The sequence below is a fragment of the Scleropages formosus genome, chromosome 7, assembly GCF_900964775.1.
Source record: "Scleropages formosus chromosome 7, fSclFor1.1, whole genome shotgun sequence".
Classification (NCBI taxonomy): domain Eukaryota; kingdom Metazoa; phylum Chordata; class Actinopteri; order Osteoglossiformes; family Osteoglossidae; genus Scleropages; species Scleropages formosus.
The window spans coordinates 363,828-382,898 of NC_041812.1; the positions used below are offsets into that span (position 1 = coordinate 363,828).

Genomic DNA, 19,071 nt, shown 5'->3' on the forward strand with positions numbered 1-19,071 from the left:
TAAAATTACCCAACTGTATAATGAGGTGTATAATTATAAGCTTGTGATAACTGTAACCCTAACCTTGTAAGTTGCTTTGGAGAAAAGCATCAGCTAACTAAATAAATGTAACAGGTAAATGGCAGCATGGTGGCACAGTGAGTAGTGGTGCAAGAGGATGTGGGTTTGATCTTTGCTCAGTCTGTGTGGGTTTCTTCTGGGTGCTCTGGTTTCCTCCCACACTCCAAAGCCATGCTGTTTAGGCTCCCCCATGGTGTGTGAATGACACAGAAAGAGTGTGCTTCACTGATGTATAGATGAGTGACCCAGTGTAAGTCACTGTGGTGAATAAGGTGTGTGGGCTGATAGCACTACATAGAGTTCATTGTAAGTCACTTTGGGGCAAAGCATCTGCTAAGCAAATGAATGTAAATGTGGTGCATCACAGCTACATCCAGTAAAAAATGTAAAAGTGAGAACACACTTGTATTGTGTTTGTGAGACTTTAAGTGCATGTTATGTAGGAAGTGAGGTCTTATTATTAATAATAATAATGAAAAATTATAAGGTGATTAGGGTGGTGCGGTGGCACAGCGGGTTTGGCTGGGTCCTGCTCCTTGGTGGGTCCAGGGTTCGAGTCCCACTTGGGGTGCCTTGCAATGGACTGGTGTCCCATTCCGGCTGTGTCCCCTCCCCCTCCGGCCTTTCGCCCTGAGTTACCGGGTTAGGCTCCGGTTTGCTGTGACCCCGCTTGAGACCGTTGCTTTCAGCCAGTGTGTGTGTATAGGGTGATTAATGAAGGGAAACTTCCTTACTGTGTTGTGTTAACTTATGCTAATTATTGAAGTAACTGTGTCCATTTTAATGGCATCTAGTGATATTTTATCAAAAATCTGTGTCACTTCTGGGGGCTCAGAAATGCATAATCATTTTTCCCATCAAAACTGATGGTAATTACATATTTGAGTGATGACGGTTTGCACTGCAAAGGGTTTTTCAGGAACACGTTTTCTTTGTAACACTGGGGACGATTGTCCTGTGTCAACATTTTGCTGAGAATGGACCAATATATGATGTATTTCTAAAACTGGTCTTTTTCACACATTCCAGGAAAGGAATAGGCAGTGGAACAAATCAAGGGGGTCACAGAGCTCTTAAATGCACTCGTATACATACATATATATATATATATATATATATATATATATATATGACTGTAGAGTTGATCTGAAAAGGCCAATGATTCTTGGCAGTAAACATCTCCCACCCATTTTGAATTAGAAGCACCACTGCCTCATTTAGACCAAAGGCAAACACCCACTTTAGGACCCCGAGTCCACATTCTGGGTTCTCTGCCCACGAGGGGTCATTAGCTGACCGCAGTGGCTCCTCATGTGGTTGACAAGATTGAACAGAAATGCTTTCATGGGGGACTTGAGCACAGCGCAGTACAGCGCAGTACAGCGTGGTCACCAGAACACACGTTTAGGGTAGGCTGTGAAGTTCACGCAGACGCGCACGCGCACACGCACATACACACACACACACACGCACACACACACGCACACACACAAACACGTTGCCAACGCTGTACATGTGTCATTAAGCTAATAGGCTCAGCATGTTGACCGATCTGTTTTCCCTCCATATAAACAAGCATTAATTTGGCTTCTGAATATTCTTGGAACTGAAATATTAAACTTGCTACAAAAGCACTGAAAGTCTGTTAGTAGTTTTGTGGTTTTGTGATGTAGTGATTAAAACCTCGGCAGTTGGCTTTTTGGACATTGAAGTTCCTCTCTTGGAAGTGACTTTAAATCCAAGGGCTATAATAACAGCTTACATCAGTTCACTCGCTCTGTTTTTACCTTATGGGCAAGAGCGTCTGTGTTCCCCTTGACATGCCCAATGTTGCCATGTGTCAAGACGAACTGTTAAACTGTGGCGATCTCTGCGTTGTGACCTTTTTGGCTTTTATCACGCAGTTCGAAAAGTTCACCAGCAAATGCTCGCTATTATTAAATGTAGACGACAAACAAGTTCACTCGAGTGACTTTGAACTGATTCGTTTTGACACGTGTCTCAGCCCACGCGCCAGGAGACAGGGGGTAGGACCCAACAGGGCCAACAGTGGGCCAACAGTGTGCCAACAGTGTGCCAACAGTGTGCCAACACCTTCGTCAATCGGTGGGCAAGTCCGGGACTGATGTGGAGAGGCAGAGTGGAGGTCAGAGCTCAGGGAGTAGAGAGCAGGGAGTAGGGTGTAGGGTGTAGGGTGCAGAGAGTAGGGAGTGGATTCAGCATTCAAGATTCAAGAGTTTATTGTCATATGTAAACAGTTTGTTACACCATACAATGAAATTCTTACTCTGTGAATCCTCCCAGCAGCCTATGACATAAATCGTAAGGACATAAGGAAAGAAAACACAAGGCGTAAATTACAAATTTCCAAAATTACTATAAGGACAAATGCAAGAAACTAAATTATGTGCATAAAGTGTACAGTGTGCAATGTAAACATGGAAGACATGCATGTGCAAAGTCCTGCAGAGGTATATTGGGTCCGTGTTGTTATTCGCATTTGAAAAGGGGTGTGTGTGTGCGTGTGTGTGTGTGCGCGTGTGTGCGTGCAAAGTATGCAGAGGTAGTCTGTAGTCTCTGATGTTATTTGCATTGTGGGTGTGTGTGTGTGTGTGTGTGTGTGTGGAAAGGATGGGGTAGTTGACACCTCTCAGGATCAGAGGGTGATCTGTGTCTGCCGTGATGGCGGGAGAGGCAGCGGATGGGTGTCGTTCACAAGCCTGAGGGCCTGTGGGTAAAAAGTGTTTTTCAGCCTTGAGGTTCTGGCCTTAACGCTCCTATAAAGTCCGCCTGATGGTAAGAGTGTGAAAAGGCTGCGATGTGGGTGACTGTTGTCCTTGATGATGTTGATGGCTCTCCTGACGCCTCTGGCCTGGTAGAGCAGCGGCTCTCCGGTGTCGCTAAGGCCGTTCCAGAGATGGTTTGGGCAGCTCTCACCGCCCGCTGTAGAGCCTTACGATCCTGCGCTGCTAGGGAGTAGGCAGCAGCACGAGGGAAGGGCGGGAACACGGGCGAGGAGTCGAATGAGCAGAGTAACTGGGAACGCGTGGCGTACTCCTTGACTAGAAAGGAACTTGTGTGTAGAAATGAATTTTTGGGAGACAACCTTCTACAGAAGGGAAGCAAGGTGAATCTTTACTGGAGTAAATTAGAGTAAGTAGCTTGTTCGATGGCACTCCGGCTCGAGGTGGGTTTCAAGCCTCTCACCTTTGACTCCAAGGGCAGCAGCTATAACCACTACACTACCAGCCCCCCCCTCGGTGTAAGAGGTTCTGCAGGAATTACATGTTTTGCTGTAGGGCTCCAGATATAAAAATACCCCACCGTGCCACCTGATTGGTGCAAAACCAGATGTGGGGCTGTAAGCTCTACATCTGGATGAATAAGGTGACACCGGCATCCTCGCCTCCTCCCTCACACGCCACCCGCAGGCTGATTATACCTTTTGGAAAACATACATGTTTTTGGGAACCGTCGCTTTCGTGAACATGTGTCCTTCGAGGGCTTTGAAGAGACGCCAAAGGGATCCGCCCCCTCGAAGTACCGGTGGACCGCGGGATGGTCTCGGCGCCCCACCGGGCATGAGCGACTGGGTCCGCTTGAGCTGTGGGCACCACGTGTTGAGATGAGAATGCAGTGGTTATAATGAAGACAGATGTAGATTAAAAATGTAATTCACTAAAGTATTTCTATGTGATTGTGCTGCATCCGCAAAAAGTCTCATTACATGTGGCTCCGGTTCCTGTAAAGCAGGATTTCAGCCTTGGCCACATTTCTGAGCACATGTTTGTGTTGCTGCTTACGATGGACGTCGGTTCATATGGAGGAAAGAAAGAAACTAACTGCACTTAAGAATCACACGTCTGCATCCAAGTGTCTCTTTCTGCTCAAGTAACGAACACGTCGTATTTTCTATGAGACGTTCGTCCCTTTGGAGAAAAGGGTCTGATGAATGAACGCGGCATGTACGTGATTTGGGTCAGAATTTAGAGCACAACACAATTATACAAAAGGGTTGAAAAGCTTTTAACCGAAAGGACCATTTGTATATTTACATAAAGAGGTTCGGAATAGCGTACTTTACATACGGTACACGACCTGGTGGAATGAGCACGTTTTCGATCGAGCTACGAAAGGCACGTGACGATTTTCACACGCGTTGGGTCATCAGGGAGCTTCCAGGCTTTTGAGCCGCACAACCCCTGACGTTCGCGAGCGACTCGGTAACGAAGAGCTCAATAATCCTCACCGTACCAATGACTTGGGTTCCCGTCGCTCTGCTTTTCAGGGTGACAGAGGAGATGCTGGCGCCTCAGGCTTTGAAGGAGCGGCGGGGCTTCCGGTAAGTTGCTGCCAGACTCGGAATTTGCTCAGAACGAAGGTCCGTGGTCTTCGGAGCAGAAGAGGAGATATAGACTGTAACCTGCAGAGCCGAGAGAATTTTCTGTCTCGCGCCACTGCCGGGGAGATGAGGAAAGCAGAAGGATACGAGACAATCCTCTTCTCCATGAACTCTGTGTGTGCACGTGTTCACGAAAACGGTCGCCCAGCTTCTTTTACCTCCTTTCCCATGGTAATTTGAAGAGCTACGGTTCACTGGAGCGCTGTGCCCTCTTGAGTGACGCGGTCATTGGAAGGGTTTCTTTGTCAAAACAAATTTGTTTGTGTTGTGCTGGAGGCACCGTTGGATCCGAGAGAGAGAGTGCGAGCTGTAAAGTTTACCACACAGCAGGTGACCATGACACACGTGCTCTCTGTTGTCATCAGGGAATCCGTGGCCCCCCAGGCGAGACAGGAGCCCTGGGACCCCAGGTATCTTCTTACATCCCATCTTCTTGCATCCAACCAAAGTGCCACACACACACACACACACACACATACACACACACACACTGCATGTCTTGGGACGTCGGTAGCCCAGCAGGACGCCACACTCACTGTGTCCTTGGTGTCGGAAACAGGGTGAAAGGGGGCCTCCTGGACCTGTGGGATTGAGCGGAGCGAAAGGACCGCAGGTTGGTGACCTGGTGCTCTTTTCCGTGCTGGACACTCAAGTGCAGGACAGACGTTCCCAGAGCTGCTCTCCTCTCTTGCGCACCTCCCCTGAGCTCCATGTCCAACTCCAGAGGCAGGAAAACAAAACTGGCTGGAGCACCAAACTGCAAAAGGCCAAAGGCCCGGAGCAAAGCGTCGTCTCGCCACACATTAGTGTTCTGGAGAGCGCTGGACCGTATTTATGGAATCGTGGTGATGATGTCTGAACATCATCCAGACGTAACGGTTTGCATTAATTTGCACATTTGTTTAGTCTTGCTGCTCTCTTCTGGTGTCGTGAGGCGCTGCATGTCTTGAGTCGCACGAAGCGCGTCAGCAATACGGGAGCAGAGTCCGTACGCCACAAAGACGTGCGCGTAAAGGAAGAAGGGATCGCTGAAGAGCTTCGCGCTCGTTCATTCACGAGACGTGATCGTCGCAAAGCTGTGATTCGAGCATTCAGGAATTAAACTCTAGTTAACATGCAACCGCCTACAGTTTCTGAGTTGTTAAGCAGATAATCAGAGACGTTTGACTGGATTACAGCACTGAAATTCAGCTGGACTCACTGGTGTGTTGAGCAACACTGGCTGCATGTAATAAAACTCCATCGTAATGACAAAGGTACTTAATGTGCTATGGATTCAACCTGTATGTTGCCCACTCTAAGAAGAGCACACTTATAAAACTCAACTAGGACTTGAGCGATGTTGTGCTCAGGCTCTCCGTTGAGGCCCGTTCGGTTTCTCCAGCGCAGCTGGAGTTAAAGCTAATGAAAAATATACTGTCACGAAAACTACACACGCTGTACATGATGATGATGGGCTCTTAAAATTACATTTTTTCCTTTAAACTATCTTTTACCCCTCTTCCATGCAGAGTTCGTGGCAGTACACTTTAAAGTTTTCTCCCCGATCCCCCGGGAATTATTCTCCTTCCACCTGCCTTCGCCCTCCTTCCATCCAACCCATCATTTATATCCGACCTTCTTGCGCTCGCTTAATTATAAGTAATGCTATTTCGCTCAATTATCGAGGGATATTTACCTTAGTGCTATGTACTGTATGTAATGTACTAAATCGGTGTCCAATATGCAGGGACATCCAGGCCCGGTTGGTCCACCCGGCAACGACGGACTCAATGGCCCAAAGGTAGAGTGACGCATTTCTCATTACAACACGACGAGACGACTGTTCGGTGTCGTCGTACCCTGCCGCACAAACCAGTTCTGACATTGCTAGAGCAAAACTTAAATTTGTTTGTTACTGATGTTACCATGACGTTGGCACGTAGTTTTGTTTGTGTCACTGCATCACTTTCTGTTGAATGTATCGCATGATGGGCGTATGTGCTGCTGCGTGATCTGAGCGCGCGTGTTCGCGTCTGTGAGCGATTAAGCGTGGCACGTGTGCGTTAGCATGTCAGCGTCACATGTTTGACAGGCCTCGTGTCGGTTCTGAGCACGTGCGCGCACGCCCCTATGTGGAGGGCGGGGCTCTCAGTCGTGTCTCCTGTCCGATCGCAGGGCAGCCCCGGGGAGCGAGGCGCGGACGGCTTTCCCGGGTCGCCGGGCCCGAAGGTGAGTGAGAACCTCCGGGAAACGCGCGGACGCGGGAGCGTCACGTGGCCCCGGCCGTGAGCGCTGGGACCGTCCCCTGCTCCGTAACCTGCCGCGGGCTCGTGTCGCACAGCTGGCCGCAGGTGCAGCTCCGCGGCAGCGCGTTTGTGTCCGGTGCTTTACTCCGCCCACTTGAGCATCACAACACACATCGTCGGATGTCTGAGGGTTTGCGGTCTGCGGAGCTCGTGGCTTCGAGCGACAGCAACCCGCTGCGCCTGACAAATAGAACCAAGAAGACCTTTTGTTTGGCCGTTGTCAAGGCGAGCAGAAGACACGGAGGAGGCTGGACCCAGGTGCAGCATTGTTTATCGAAATCCAAAGGATCGGGCCGGTTCTCGTGGCCGGGGGACGGGCGAACGGTCGGTCGATCGGCGATCGGGACGGGAACGAAGATCCAACACAAAAGCAGAAGTAAAAGCTGAAGCGGGAAAAATCGTTCACGTGACACGCAACGCTTCAGGGAGAGCCAGCCACTCGCTTTCACTACCTACTTGTCCTGCTCGGGCTGTGATGCTTCAGAGCCCGTCAGGGAACCACTGGGCATGAAGCCGGGGGGGTAAACCCTGGACGGGACGCCAGTACATTGCAGGGTAGCCACACGCGGACAGATTCACACACTGCGGGCAATTTAGCGCCGGTTCACTTCAGCCTCATGTCTTTGGACTGCGGGGGGGGGGTGGGGGGACGCAAACTCCACAAACACCGAGCCGGATTTGAACCTTCGTCCAAATAGCCCAAGTGGCACCGTGCTGCTTCGACTGCGCAACGTGTTTTGTGTTCCAGGGCACTCCAGGAGAACCCGGGATTCAGGGGTTGCCGGGAATCATGGGAATGCCAGGATTTAAAGGACATAAGGTCAGTTGCAACTCGCTTGTTTTGCGGACCTGATGTCACAGAAGCTCCTTGTGTTTTGCGTCCGTTACGTAGTATTGAAACAGAAAGAGCATACAATATTTATCTCGATACTTGCACCTTCCAGCTCTTGTAACAGTAACAATATGGGAACATGCTAAGTTATTTTACAGTATATTATTAAGTGAATAAAGAGCAGACATTTTGATGAAGACTATGAAAAAAGGAGAAAAATACCCGAGATTTCTTGTTCTTACTTGACTTCACCATGTGGCCGCGTGTGACACGCAACTCGTTGTCCGCATGTTTCTCAGGGCGAGACGGGAGCTCCGGGTTCGAAGGGAAATAAGGTATCACCTCCGAAGGATTCCCTTGTTAATCCATCAGATCGGATCGCTCTCGTGCGTCCTTGGATTCGACAGGAGTCATAACAACACGTGTAGCGCAACACGGGCCCGATACAAGCTGTTCACACTGGAAAGAGAATGAACACAGTGAACCCAAGAGTGAAGGATGAACACAGTAGAGTAAACAACGAACTCTTACAAATTCACGAATGCGGCTTGTTTCTAAGCACAGCGACCTGTAACTTGTGCCGTTCCCGTGACAAACTTTGCATCCAACAAATACACACTCTTATGTTTGAGGCTCAATTGTTCCTTTTATTTTCACTTTATGCAGTAAATGTTATATTGATCATATATTAAATGTTGTAGAACTGTTTCCTATACAGCAGTAGATGACATGCCTTCATGAGTTTCATCGGCGACTTGGACTCTCTGTCCCCTCTCCAGGGTGAGCGTGGAGCCGAAGGAACCGCAGGACCGAGCGGCCCTCCTGTGAGTAATTCCCTCTCGGCGACCGACGCCTCGATAACAACATTTCCTTTTTATTTGGCTACTTTGGGGACACGTTTCCCCAAAGCCCCCACCTGGGCGCACATTTTACACTTGGCTCTTGTTCCTGCAGTAATTCACTTTGGGGGCCGACACCGTTCAGCAGCAGCGCGAACTCTCTTTTGGCACTAAAAGGCAAATTCTGAGATTTGCTATAATGACCTTTAGGGCACGGGGCGAGACACCGAGCTCCTGCGTGCTCCTTCTCCTCGCTGCGTGTGCTTTTCTTCCAGTTGCTCTTTCACCGCGCAAAACACCGCAAGGGGATTTAGCGAGCGTGCCGATTCTGGCGATCGTCCTGCTCCTCGTGCGTTGGCCGCTGCCGTGGCCGCGCGCGGTCTTCCTCTCGGCCCTCGATAGGAGAGCGGTTTTCCAGGAGCCGTTGGTGCGTTTGCGGTGTCGGAAGGCGATGTTGTCCCAACGTATCGAGGCGGTTGCAGAGCAGAGGCTCAGGGATCAGATGAGTCGACGAGAAGATGTCGATGCCCCAGAAGCTCCGGGGAAGGAGGACGGAAACAGGATGAACTCGTCGGAACGCGTTTGTCACGAGAGCCTTCATTCAGCCTCTAATGCATGTTTTGCGTCTTTGCGTTCTTACGAGATGTTACAGTATTTTAGTTGTTTTCCTTGAACCCTTCTCTCCCGAGCAACGCAGCCCGCGTGTTTTAAGGACAAAAGCCCCTAACAATGGTCATTCGAAGTGTCTCTACTGCGCAGAGATGTTTGTAACGTGATACAAACGAGCCCAAAATTTGAACTTGACGTGATGTGAGCTGCACTGTTTGCTCCAAAGGCTTTAAGGGCATTTCTGCAGCAAAACCCAACTGTACATCTCGGGGGGGGGGGGGGGACGACACTTGTTAAAAGCAAGTTTTTCCTTTGTGTGTCTTTTTGTGTCATCGAACGCCCTTTTCTCCTCAGTTTTGTTCCTCCTTCTGCATTTGCTTCAGCCGAAACAGCATCCCGTACTGCATTTTACACACAAACACATAGTGGCTTTGTAAACTTTCGGTGTATCTCTCGGTTTCCCTGAATAAAACCTACAGCTCTGCTGCAGCAAACTGTCCTCTCCCATCCTCTTCTTTCCTGACCTGCAAACTTACAAATGAATTGTGTCTTTGCTGCCGTTTTCTGCCACTTGTTTTAGGAAACAGAAGAGAGATATGTGCATCAAAAAGAGGAAATAATGTACATCACCACGTACAGTATAGTCAACAATATGTTGAATGTTGAAATCATGGAAGTAATAGGACAGCCTCAGATGTGCCATTATTATTATTCACTTTTCTTCTGAGGAACACTCACATTTATTCATTTAGCTCATACTTTCCTCCAAAACAGCTAACGGTGTTCTTACTTGCAATTATTTGCCCCTTTATACAACAGGAGGGAGGTGTGGCGGTGCACTGGGTTTGGCTCGGTCCTGCTCTCTGGTGGGTCTTGAGTTCGAGTCCCCGCCGGGGGTGCTTCTGACGGACCGGCATCCTGTCCTGGGTGTGTCCCCTCCCCCTCAAGCCTTGCGCCCTGTGTTGCCAGGTTAGGCTCCGGCTCACGGCGGCCCCACTTGGTGCAAGTAGCTTCAGCCAGCGTGTGTGTGTGTACAGCAGGGTTATTGTTATTGTAACAATTCAGGACGGGTACATCGCTCAAGGGCACTATAGCAGGATTTGAACCTACAGCCCTTGTAGCCAAAGACAGCAGCTTTAACCACAACACTACCAGCTGTCCCAGACAAGACTGCCCCTGAAATGAAATGTGAAACACGGTCTCACTTAAGCGTTCACTGAACAGGCACAGGAGAGCTGCTCCTCCTGTTAAGTGGCCCAGTGTACCTCTTAGGCGTGTCTGTCCGGTTGAGTGGAACCTCACATTTATGTGTTTCCAACGGTTCTTCTTGCAGGGTGAAACCGGACCCCGTGGAAGCAAAGGAGAGGTTGGTGAAATGAGACCGAGTTGTGGCAGCCCGCACACGGTCCACTAACCGATCCGTGGACACAGAGGGGCGGCTTGGGCTTTCTGGGGTCCTGGACAGGACTCCGTGGTTCTGCTCTTCCGCTTCATCGGGTTGCCGCCGTCTTCGGTGCTCGTGTGTTAACCCCTCATCTGCTCTCCCGGTCTGCTGGCACCTGACGCCCCAATGGCCACCACCCTAGAGAGGCATGGTGGGGGACGCTGGAAATCGAGGACCCGAGGGCAAGAAAGGAGACCTGGGACCCGCAGGAGCCGCAGGACCTCGGGGGCCTCCTGGCCTGGATGGGTTACCAGGGCAGCCAGGTGTTCCAGGGCATCCGGGGAAACCGGTAGGTTTCTTTCTTTCTTCCTTCCTTCTTTTCAGCGTAGACCTTCTGTTCTCATTTCGGCTGCATTTTCCAGGGGAAGCCAGCCTCTGAACAGTACCTGATCAAGCTCTGTACAGATGTACTACGAAGTGAGTAAATTTGCTTCTTGTTGCATTTTCTTTCCCAGTCTACATTCTAAACTTTCTCTGTTGCTCAGTGGAAAACGTCTTGACTTTGTGATTTATGCTACTGGGGACATTAGAACACACTCAGACAGAGTAGAAACTCAACTCAAGCCATGGAGGGTGAAGGAGAGAAGGTGAGGGAGACGGCGACTCACAAAGCGGTTACGGTCAACAGTCAATTAGTTGACGGGGTAATTCTATTATTGATCCAACGACAGGCCACAAACATTTACGTACAGCGTCGGCGGCTTCCTCGTGGCCAGTTTCGCGAAGCTTAGGAGACGCGGTTGGGATTTAAGGTGAAAACTTTTAAATTCCTTCTCCCCACACAATCCCCCAATAAGTTGCAGCCTCGGTGCCATGATGCCCAGAAGCTCTGCGTCACGTGTATAAAGCAGAACCGAAGGTGGTTTCGTGTGTTTTTTAAAGTGCTGCTCGTCTCAGTTAAAATGTAACTGGAGTACAGCTTACGTGGTATGAAATGGTAAAATGTCACGTTTCGCCATTTAAAATACAAAAGTGGTCGTTTCTCCATTTGTATTCAGTGTAACAAAAGGCCAAAATTTTGTTTTATTTGAACATAAGCTGAGCGCAAACACACACACACACACACACACACACACACACACACACACACAGAGCGTACGCAGTGTGTGATACGACCAGGGTTGTGTTAAGGTCCTCATTGCAAAAGTAAAGCTGAAAAAACAGACGGTGTGTTTGAAAATGGAACGGAGCAGCGTGTCGTTGGATCGTTGTGCAATCGTTTCCCGATGACTTATATTTTCCTCCGAAATGAAGAAACGAAAACAACTCTGGTTCCTATAATATGCCAGGTGTTTCCAGACTGTATTTAACTGACCTGGCACCGTGAAGGACGGAACTCAAGATTACGCACACGCACACGCACACGCACACACACACACACACACACGCACGTGCAAACGCTACATGACGGTTGTGCAAGCGGGCCGAATTTCTTCATACGCCGTACCCTTCAGTTCACACTCTTCCAAGGTAATGACTTAAGACCTCAATCGCTGAATTTATTCATACAGTTTAAAACATCGTATGTACCTGAAATGAAGTGAAAACTTGCTATAAGACTTTTTCCGGACGCCGATTTACCATTTTCGCTCACACCAAGCACAAGCAGCATTCGAGTAAAGCCTCTTGTAATACATTCAGTGAATGTGTCCTCCAGCGACACACTTTACACAGTTTCCCATCAGTCTGAAGGGACGCGGCACATGTGGCTCTGAGTCACACTGACGCTGACACTGACACTGACACTGACACGGACACTTTCAGCGCGTTTTCAGCGAACGCCACGGAAGCCTTCGACACCACAAAGGCTTTTAATTCTCAGCAGAACGTGAAGTTTCCCACTTTGCACGGTAAAGAGGAGCTTCTCAGGCTCAGAGACTCTGGGACACTTTGCTTCCACAAGGCAGAAGGTCACAGAAACACTTGTCCTCCTGTGCGTTTCTCTATATATCCCATTGTGTCGCATTTATCGTCCGCTTGTTGGGTCTTCTATTTAGTGTCTGCCTGTTTAATGTTTCCTTTACACAGTATTTATAGCATAAATATATAGTATAATCTCGGTTCTGGCTCCGTCGCGGTGGAGCGACCTCCACCTCTCGCTCAGAACTGCAGAAACTCCGTCTACGTTCAAGAAGGGTCTGAAAACGTTTCGCCCAAGATCTCTCCAGCTCACGTATGGTGTAAACGTTCATGCGCCGTAACCTCACGATCTTCCCCAGATAGGCCTTTACACAGCACCTTATGCTTTAAAAAAAAAAAAAAACAGAAAAAAATTGGAAGGAGGTATCAGGATTCATCTGTCCTGCGTTTTATGCACCTACTCAAACGATGAACATCGGTGCATAAAGCGGAAAGAAAAAGTAGGTTTACTTAAGAATCACACGTCAGCAACTATGTCTCTTTCTCCTAATGTACAACTTGTATTTTCTCTCGGATGTACGTCGCTTTGGAGAAAAGTGTCTGCTAAAGGAATAAATGTAAATATAAATGCATTTATAACGTTTACAGTCTGCAGGAGACATGGAGGCAGGTATTGAATTGTGTGACGCGCAGCTGTACTGCATTTACATTTACATTTATTTATTTATTTATTTATTTATTTATTTATTTAATCAAAGCGACTTCCAATGAACTCTATGTAGTGTCACCAGCCCACACACCTTATTCACCGCGATGACTTACACTGCTAGATACACTACTTACTACTTTCTACACTACATGCATCACAGTGAAGCTGACGGTAAAATTGCTGTTGTGTCTAACAGGACAACATCATCACGAGTCATGAGAATCCATCAAAATTCTTTGGCCATAGACCTTTATCTGCCTCATTCCCCCATTTCGAAACAATAATTTTCGAAATGGGTGAAGAAACGAGCCACTATCAAAGAGTGAACAAGTACTGCATGCCTTTCTCCTCAAGGCTTATAGTGCTACGGTGAAATGTGTGTGTTTCCCCCTTCCCGCTTTTCTCTCTTTTCGCACCTTCTAGATACAGTACCTGCATTTCATCACATCCCTTCGTCAATCCTAGTTTATAAATTGAGCCGGAGGGGAAAAATGCCAGTTTTGTTTTGCTGTCTTTTCATTGCTGTGGAAGAGAATGAAATGAAAAGACATTCGATAGGTACGGAAAAGTAATTGCCCCCCGACCCGAGTCAACCTCATGAAAGGGTAATTAGAGCGAGCGCTTGGAATAAAGTCGGGCCTGTTTTGTGTACATTTACATGCATTTGTTCCGGTTTGAACGAGCCCTCGCAAAATAATGTCCGGCTATTGGAAGCTTTGCAAAAACAGAGATTCTTACGGACTTGCGGAGAAAAGCTCTTGCGGCCTACGAGTCTGGACCGATGCGTTCGGCTCCGCGAACCTTCTGCGCACCACAACGACGGCGCGTCCGTAGCCGGCCATCGAACGGAGAACGTTTCGAATAGCCGAACGTGCGCCTAGGGGTGGCCGTCCCGCTGAAATCTCTCCGCAACCAGGTGACAAATGTTCGATGAGCTCATGAAGCCGTAAACGTCCCCCGGACGACACGCACGGAGCTGCGGGCCTTTCTTGACTCGCCTCGAGTCGGCGTTCATGGAGCCTTCGTAAGAAAGCAAAATCGCTCTCGCCGCTCAAACGTAATATCGTGAAGCTGGAAAAAAGAGGCAGTGGGAAGGGGGCAAAGAGGGCACATACTTTTTCACAGTCCGCTGTGTTCAAAATTAACTGCAAGTGTTTTTCAGTTTTTTTTTCTTCTTTTTTTTCTCGACTGCTCTTCTCACATGTGACGCAGAGCAGCGAACAAAGACGAAAGGGCAAAGAAACAAACACAAGTGTTGCGCGCAGCCGCTTGCTCCAGGAATTGACTTCCACGTGCTGTTTTCCAGATGAACTCCCTCAGCTTTTGCTCACCGTGATGCCCTCAAGCTGCCAGGCTTGCGAGGGGAAGCGGGGCCTGCCGGGTGAACCGGGCCCTCCGGGGCCCGAAGGCCCCGGTGGCCCCCAAGGTTACCCGGGAAGGACCGGTTTGCGGGGCTACCCCGGCCCAGCCGGCAGTCAAGGCCCCCAGGGAATCAAAGGTAAAACGCCGTACGGTGCTCCGGTCTTTCACGGTACTTTAGCGGCACGTGGCGCTTCCCGCAAACACCGCCGGCGCACGCTTCCAGCACACACTGGCCTGGCTCCCATCCTGCAGGTGACACAGGAGCCACGGGACCCAGAGGCGCCAAAGGAGACGCCGGGGAACCTGGGCCGCCGGGACCTCCCGGCCCTCCTGGTAAGACGCCTCTCTGTATTCCGAGCTCTTTCTTGGCGGGTGAGGCACAGTAACGGTAACTCTGTGCACTCTGAATTATTACTGGCGTAACACACACTGTAAATGATACATTTCTTTAGTTATTTAGTTATTTATTTATTCAGAGCATCCGAGACTTACGCATCGAGTCCATATCCTGCAACAGTGAACGGCTGAGTCGCGCTGAAAGGAAACGCGGTAAATTTAAAGTCGGCCGGTCTGCGTGCGATCTGCGCTCTGCATGTGTTCTAACTGCATCCGCGACACGATGCACTATGACCCAGTCTGGGGTCCCCACGCCGAAATCACGTTCAAGTGCGTTTTTACCGTCATTCCTCTACGCAGCCTGCGTACGGCGGCACGAAACGTCCTTTCTCCGGGACCCTGGCGGCACTACGCAGGTCTACGTACGGCGTAAACTCTCGGCAGCGTGAGACGAGTGCAGGACAGCAGATGCGCAGGACGTGGGCTGTAAACTGGAAACCGTAGCGCACGGAGTCCTGCCGGGTTCGCCGTTTGACCGTGCCGGGTGAGCGCTGGGAGGCGGCGGCGCGAATCGCGGGGTGAAATCCCGCCACGAAAATAGAATGCCGCCGAACCGCGCGCGACGAGTTATTTCCGAAGACGAGTCGAAGCGAAACAGAGGCGCGAACCCCGGCGTGCTGTCGTCCCGTGAATTTTTGGTCTCGTTGCTCACTGTCTTTTGGTTTCTGCCGGACGCAGGCCTCGAAGGGCCGCGCGGAAGCGACGCGGAGGGTCCCCCGGGACCCCCGGGCATCCCTGGCAAGCCGGGCGTCCCCGGCGCTCCGGGAGCGCGCGGACCGCCTGGGCCGGACGGGGTCTGCGACGTGACTCCGCGCTGCCGAGCTTACGGCCTCGGCGAGGGGCCGAACTCCTAAGAGGCGGAGGCGAGCGACGGGGGGGCCAGAAAGTCCTCGTCTGCAAGGACACCCGGAGTTGCTCCTGTCGACGTACGAACGTACAAGGGACAGTTCTGGCGACACTGCTCTCGTAATTGTGACTTTTTGTGTCATTCGCATCCAAACGCAGTCCAATCCAATGCACTGGCTTTGTAAAAATACCTCTACGTCGAAGTGAAGGCATTGAAGGTACGTAGCATGTGTGTCGTCACAGGAGACTCGTTGTTATATTTTCACGTAGGTATTTAAAGCACGTACTGGATGTTTTACGTTAAATACGCATCGCAGCACATACACAAAGCATGGGGACACAGATTTTGGAAAGTCAGCGTTTCGGTAGTCGTCTGTTTGTAAACTTAACGTATTTAATTTTTTAAATGATGTCATTTACCTAATGTTTTAATAAAAGTGCAAAATATGACCCGAGATCACTTGTGTCAGTTTGCAGGTGAAATAAATAATTTTGCAATTTGTTGTATTGTGTGGAACCGTGTGACACATGTTTCTCACCTGTTCAAGAGCAGCACGGCTGGAAGAGAAATGAAGGCTTACGTTTCGCTCGAGCTCAAGTCAACCCTTAACTCAGGCCCTTCCCTCTCACTGTAACTCATCGTTTAGTGCTAAACACCTGATATTATGAGCATTTTCCCACGAACTTTAAACCCGCTACTGAAATTTATTTCGAGTTTTGCGGAAATCACAGCTGGATTTCCCGCTAAACTTGGAAAGAAGTCGTTTTCCTCGGTGTTTGAAGGCACAAAAACATTGTGTCCATCCTCAGCGCCGCTCACTTCTCAATTCCAACCCAAGTCCACTTGTGACGGAAACACGTTCTGCACGCTGTGTGACTCTAGCGAGGAGAAACAAAGGGTCAAAGCCACGTTGGCACCAGGCGAGCTTCCCGAAGCGGCTGCGCTTTTACGGCGTTTTCAAACACACGTTTTTGCTGCGGTTCCCTGCTGTGCGCAACGACCTGTTGGGCGTCCCGTGTCGCTTTGCTCAGCATCGGAGCCAAAATACATCTTTTCGTCGTTCGCTCCCCGGTGCCTCGTTGAACTGAGCATCACACGCAGTTCTGGCCTTTTTTTTCCCAAATTCTTTCTTCTGGCTGCAGTCGGATGTCATGCAGAAGGGAGGGAATTTTTACCCGCGCATGGAGAAATGGGTGCGTTTCGCACGAGCGGGATTTTGCAAAAGACGACATTTCTACACGTTTTATTTCCCGAAGGTGGGCTGGACAACGTGTCCTCGAAGGGTTTCGTTCATCTCCCAGCCGCCCCGCTGCCGTCCCTCTCCTTTTCCCCCACTTTGGGCTCGGCTTGAAGGACGAGACGTACGTTTCGTTTCTGCTGCAGACAGGGGACCTTTTAAAGCGCTTCCTCCTGTGCGGCGGAGAGAGGCCCCAGCGTTTGTCACAGAATCACTGCATTTCGCACAAATAGGACCAGTTGCTGTGAAAACGGCTTCTGATCTGCACAAATATATAGTGAGTGTTGTGCACGCTGCCCTTCTGGTTGGAGGGGTCTGCCTTTCAGGGTCTGTGTTGCATGTAAGTGCCTGCACGTTTTGACAGTGAATAATCAGCCCCCACCCCGCCCCACCCCAGAGTCTTTCCATAATACGAAGAAAAGAAGTTACCCTGAAGAGCTTTACAAAAACAGTGGCATCAGCAAAAGATGTGCAGCCTCTTCGGCGAAGTCGCAGGCACGCATCCTGTCCATAGCCGAGAGCGGTTCGCACCTGCGGCGCAGCGCTTCCGCCGGCCCCAGGAGCCGAAAACCAAAACACCCGCGGCTGATTTAGAGCACGGAGGAGTGTGAAAAAGGAGGAGGACGCATTCCAGAAGCGGAGGAAGAGCCGACGCCTCGTCGTCATGCTAGAGCGCAAACCGCCGGGCGAAACGCGAGGGCGGGACGCTGGAGAAGGATGAGAGGGGCGATAAAGAAATACCGAATTCCACACGGGTTGTGCACAAAGAAAACGCTTCCTTCCGACGGGGCACTTTAATCTCATTTGAATTCGCGCTCCGAGTGGCGCTGCTGTTCGGTTGATACTAGGAAGAAAAATCACATTTTACGTGTGTGTCGAAACACTCATGTTGTACTGTTATTAAAATGTGCGGTTCATTGGTAAAACCACAGGCAGACATCCTGTCCATAACTCAGAAGAGTTTGCACCTGCAGCACAGCGCTTCCGCCAGCCCAGCAGTGTACACTTAACCATTTAGCTCACACTTTGCTCCAAGGCAACTTACAATTATTTACCCATTTATACCGCTGAGTAATGTTACTGGAGCAGCATTGGGCAGGTGTATGTTACTCAGGGTACTACAGCAGGGGGTGAAATTCGAACCCATGACCTTTGGGTCCAAAGGCAGGAGCTCTAAGCACTACAGGACCAGCCGTCCTGTATGTTCATTTACATTTATTTATTTATCAGACACTTTTCTCAGAAGCACCTTCCAATGGAAACTACGTAGTGTAATCAGCCCACACACCTTATTCACCGCAGCAACTTACACTGCTAGATACACTACTTACACTGGTTCACGCATCCATTCATCAGTGGAACACACACACACACACACACACACACACACACACACACACACACACTCGCTCGCTCTGTTTCGCTCACACACTATGGGGGAACCTGCACAGCACGTGTCTGGAGTGTGGGAGGAAACCAGAGCACCCGGAGGAAACCCACTCGGACACAGGGAGAACATGCAAACTCCACACAGACTGAGCGGGGATCGAACCCACATCCTCTCGCATCCCCGAGGCGCCGTGAGACAGCAGCGCTACTCACTGTGCCGCCCGTACCTGTATGTATATTGGGTACTTTATATTTTTATACATTTTTTTTATCCCTCATTCACATATTCTATCTTCTCATCTGTGTCTTGTCACTGTCATTCTGTCTGTGCTGTGGAAGTTTCTGTCACCAAGACAAATTCCTCGTATGTGTGAACATACTTGGCAGTAAAGCTCGTTCTGATTCTGATTCTGATTCTGACGTATCGCTCTTTTATGTTAAGATGTTTAAAGATATTTAAGACACGTCCAGCAAAATGTGATGAAGCTGCCGAAGTGAAATTCTCGTTGCTGATTTATAATTGATTTTACTATTAGAAATGATTACAGCCAAAGCAAAAAGTGATATTTTCAAAACTCATCATTTTTATTTTACTGGAGCAGGAGACTACAGTGTATCAGTCACTGTAGAATAACGTACATTATTAGCCCGCTGATATGTCAGAGTAGCGGTGTAGAATATGCATTTTACCCTTTGTTTTATCCATTCTAAAGGTCTGTAAGCAAAAAAAAAAAGAGGATGTGGAACCTTGTCAGCAACTCCCACTTTGTGTCACAGCAGAGCAGCATCAGCTCTTC

At 49.5% G+C, this 19,071-nt stretch overlaps 1 protein-coding gene across 1 annotated transcript in view; it reads left to right on the plus strand.

Annotated features, from left to right (window-relative positions):
* The window catches only part of LOC108934012 (collagen alpha-1(XXI) chain), a 47,379-nt gene extending 31,121 nt beyond the window's left edge, over positions 1–16,258 (plus strand). Inside the window, exons 18-31 of the mRNA XM_029253431.1 lie at positions 4,349–4,402; positions 4,828–4,872; positions 5,022–5,075; positions 6,192–6,245; positions 6,620–6,673; positions 7,499–7,570; positions 7,882–7,917; positions 8,362–8,406; positions 10,364–10,396; positions 10,617–10,763; positions 10,837–10,891; positions 14,350–14,541; positions 14,658–14,738; positions 15,480–16,258. Of these exons, the coding sequence (XP_029109264.1) occupies positions 4,349–4,402; positions 4,828–4,872; positions 5,022–5,075; positions 6,192–6,245; positions 6,620–6,673; positions 7,499–7,570; positions 7,882–7,917; positions 8,362–8,406; positions 10,364–10,396; positions 10,617–10,763; positions 10,837–10,891; positions 14,350–14,541; positions 14,658–14,738; positions 15,480–15,655 (1,098 nt within the window). The 3' untranslated portion in view covers positions 15,656–16,258. The remainder of the gene's footprint in view (positions 1–4,348; positions 4,403–4,827; positions 4,873–5,021; positions 5,076–6,191; positions 6,246–6,619; positions 6,674–7,498; positions 7,571–7,881; positions 7,918–8,361; positions 8,407–10,363; positions 10,397–10,616; positions 10,764–10,836; positions 10,892–14,349; positions 14,542–14,657; positions 14,739–15,479) is intronic.
* Positions 16,259–19,071: the final 2,813 nt, after the last annotated feature.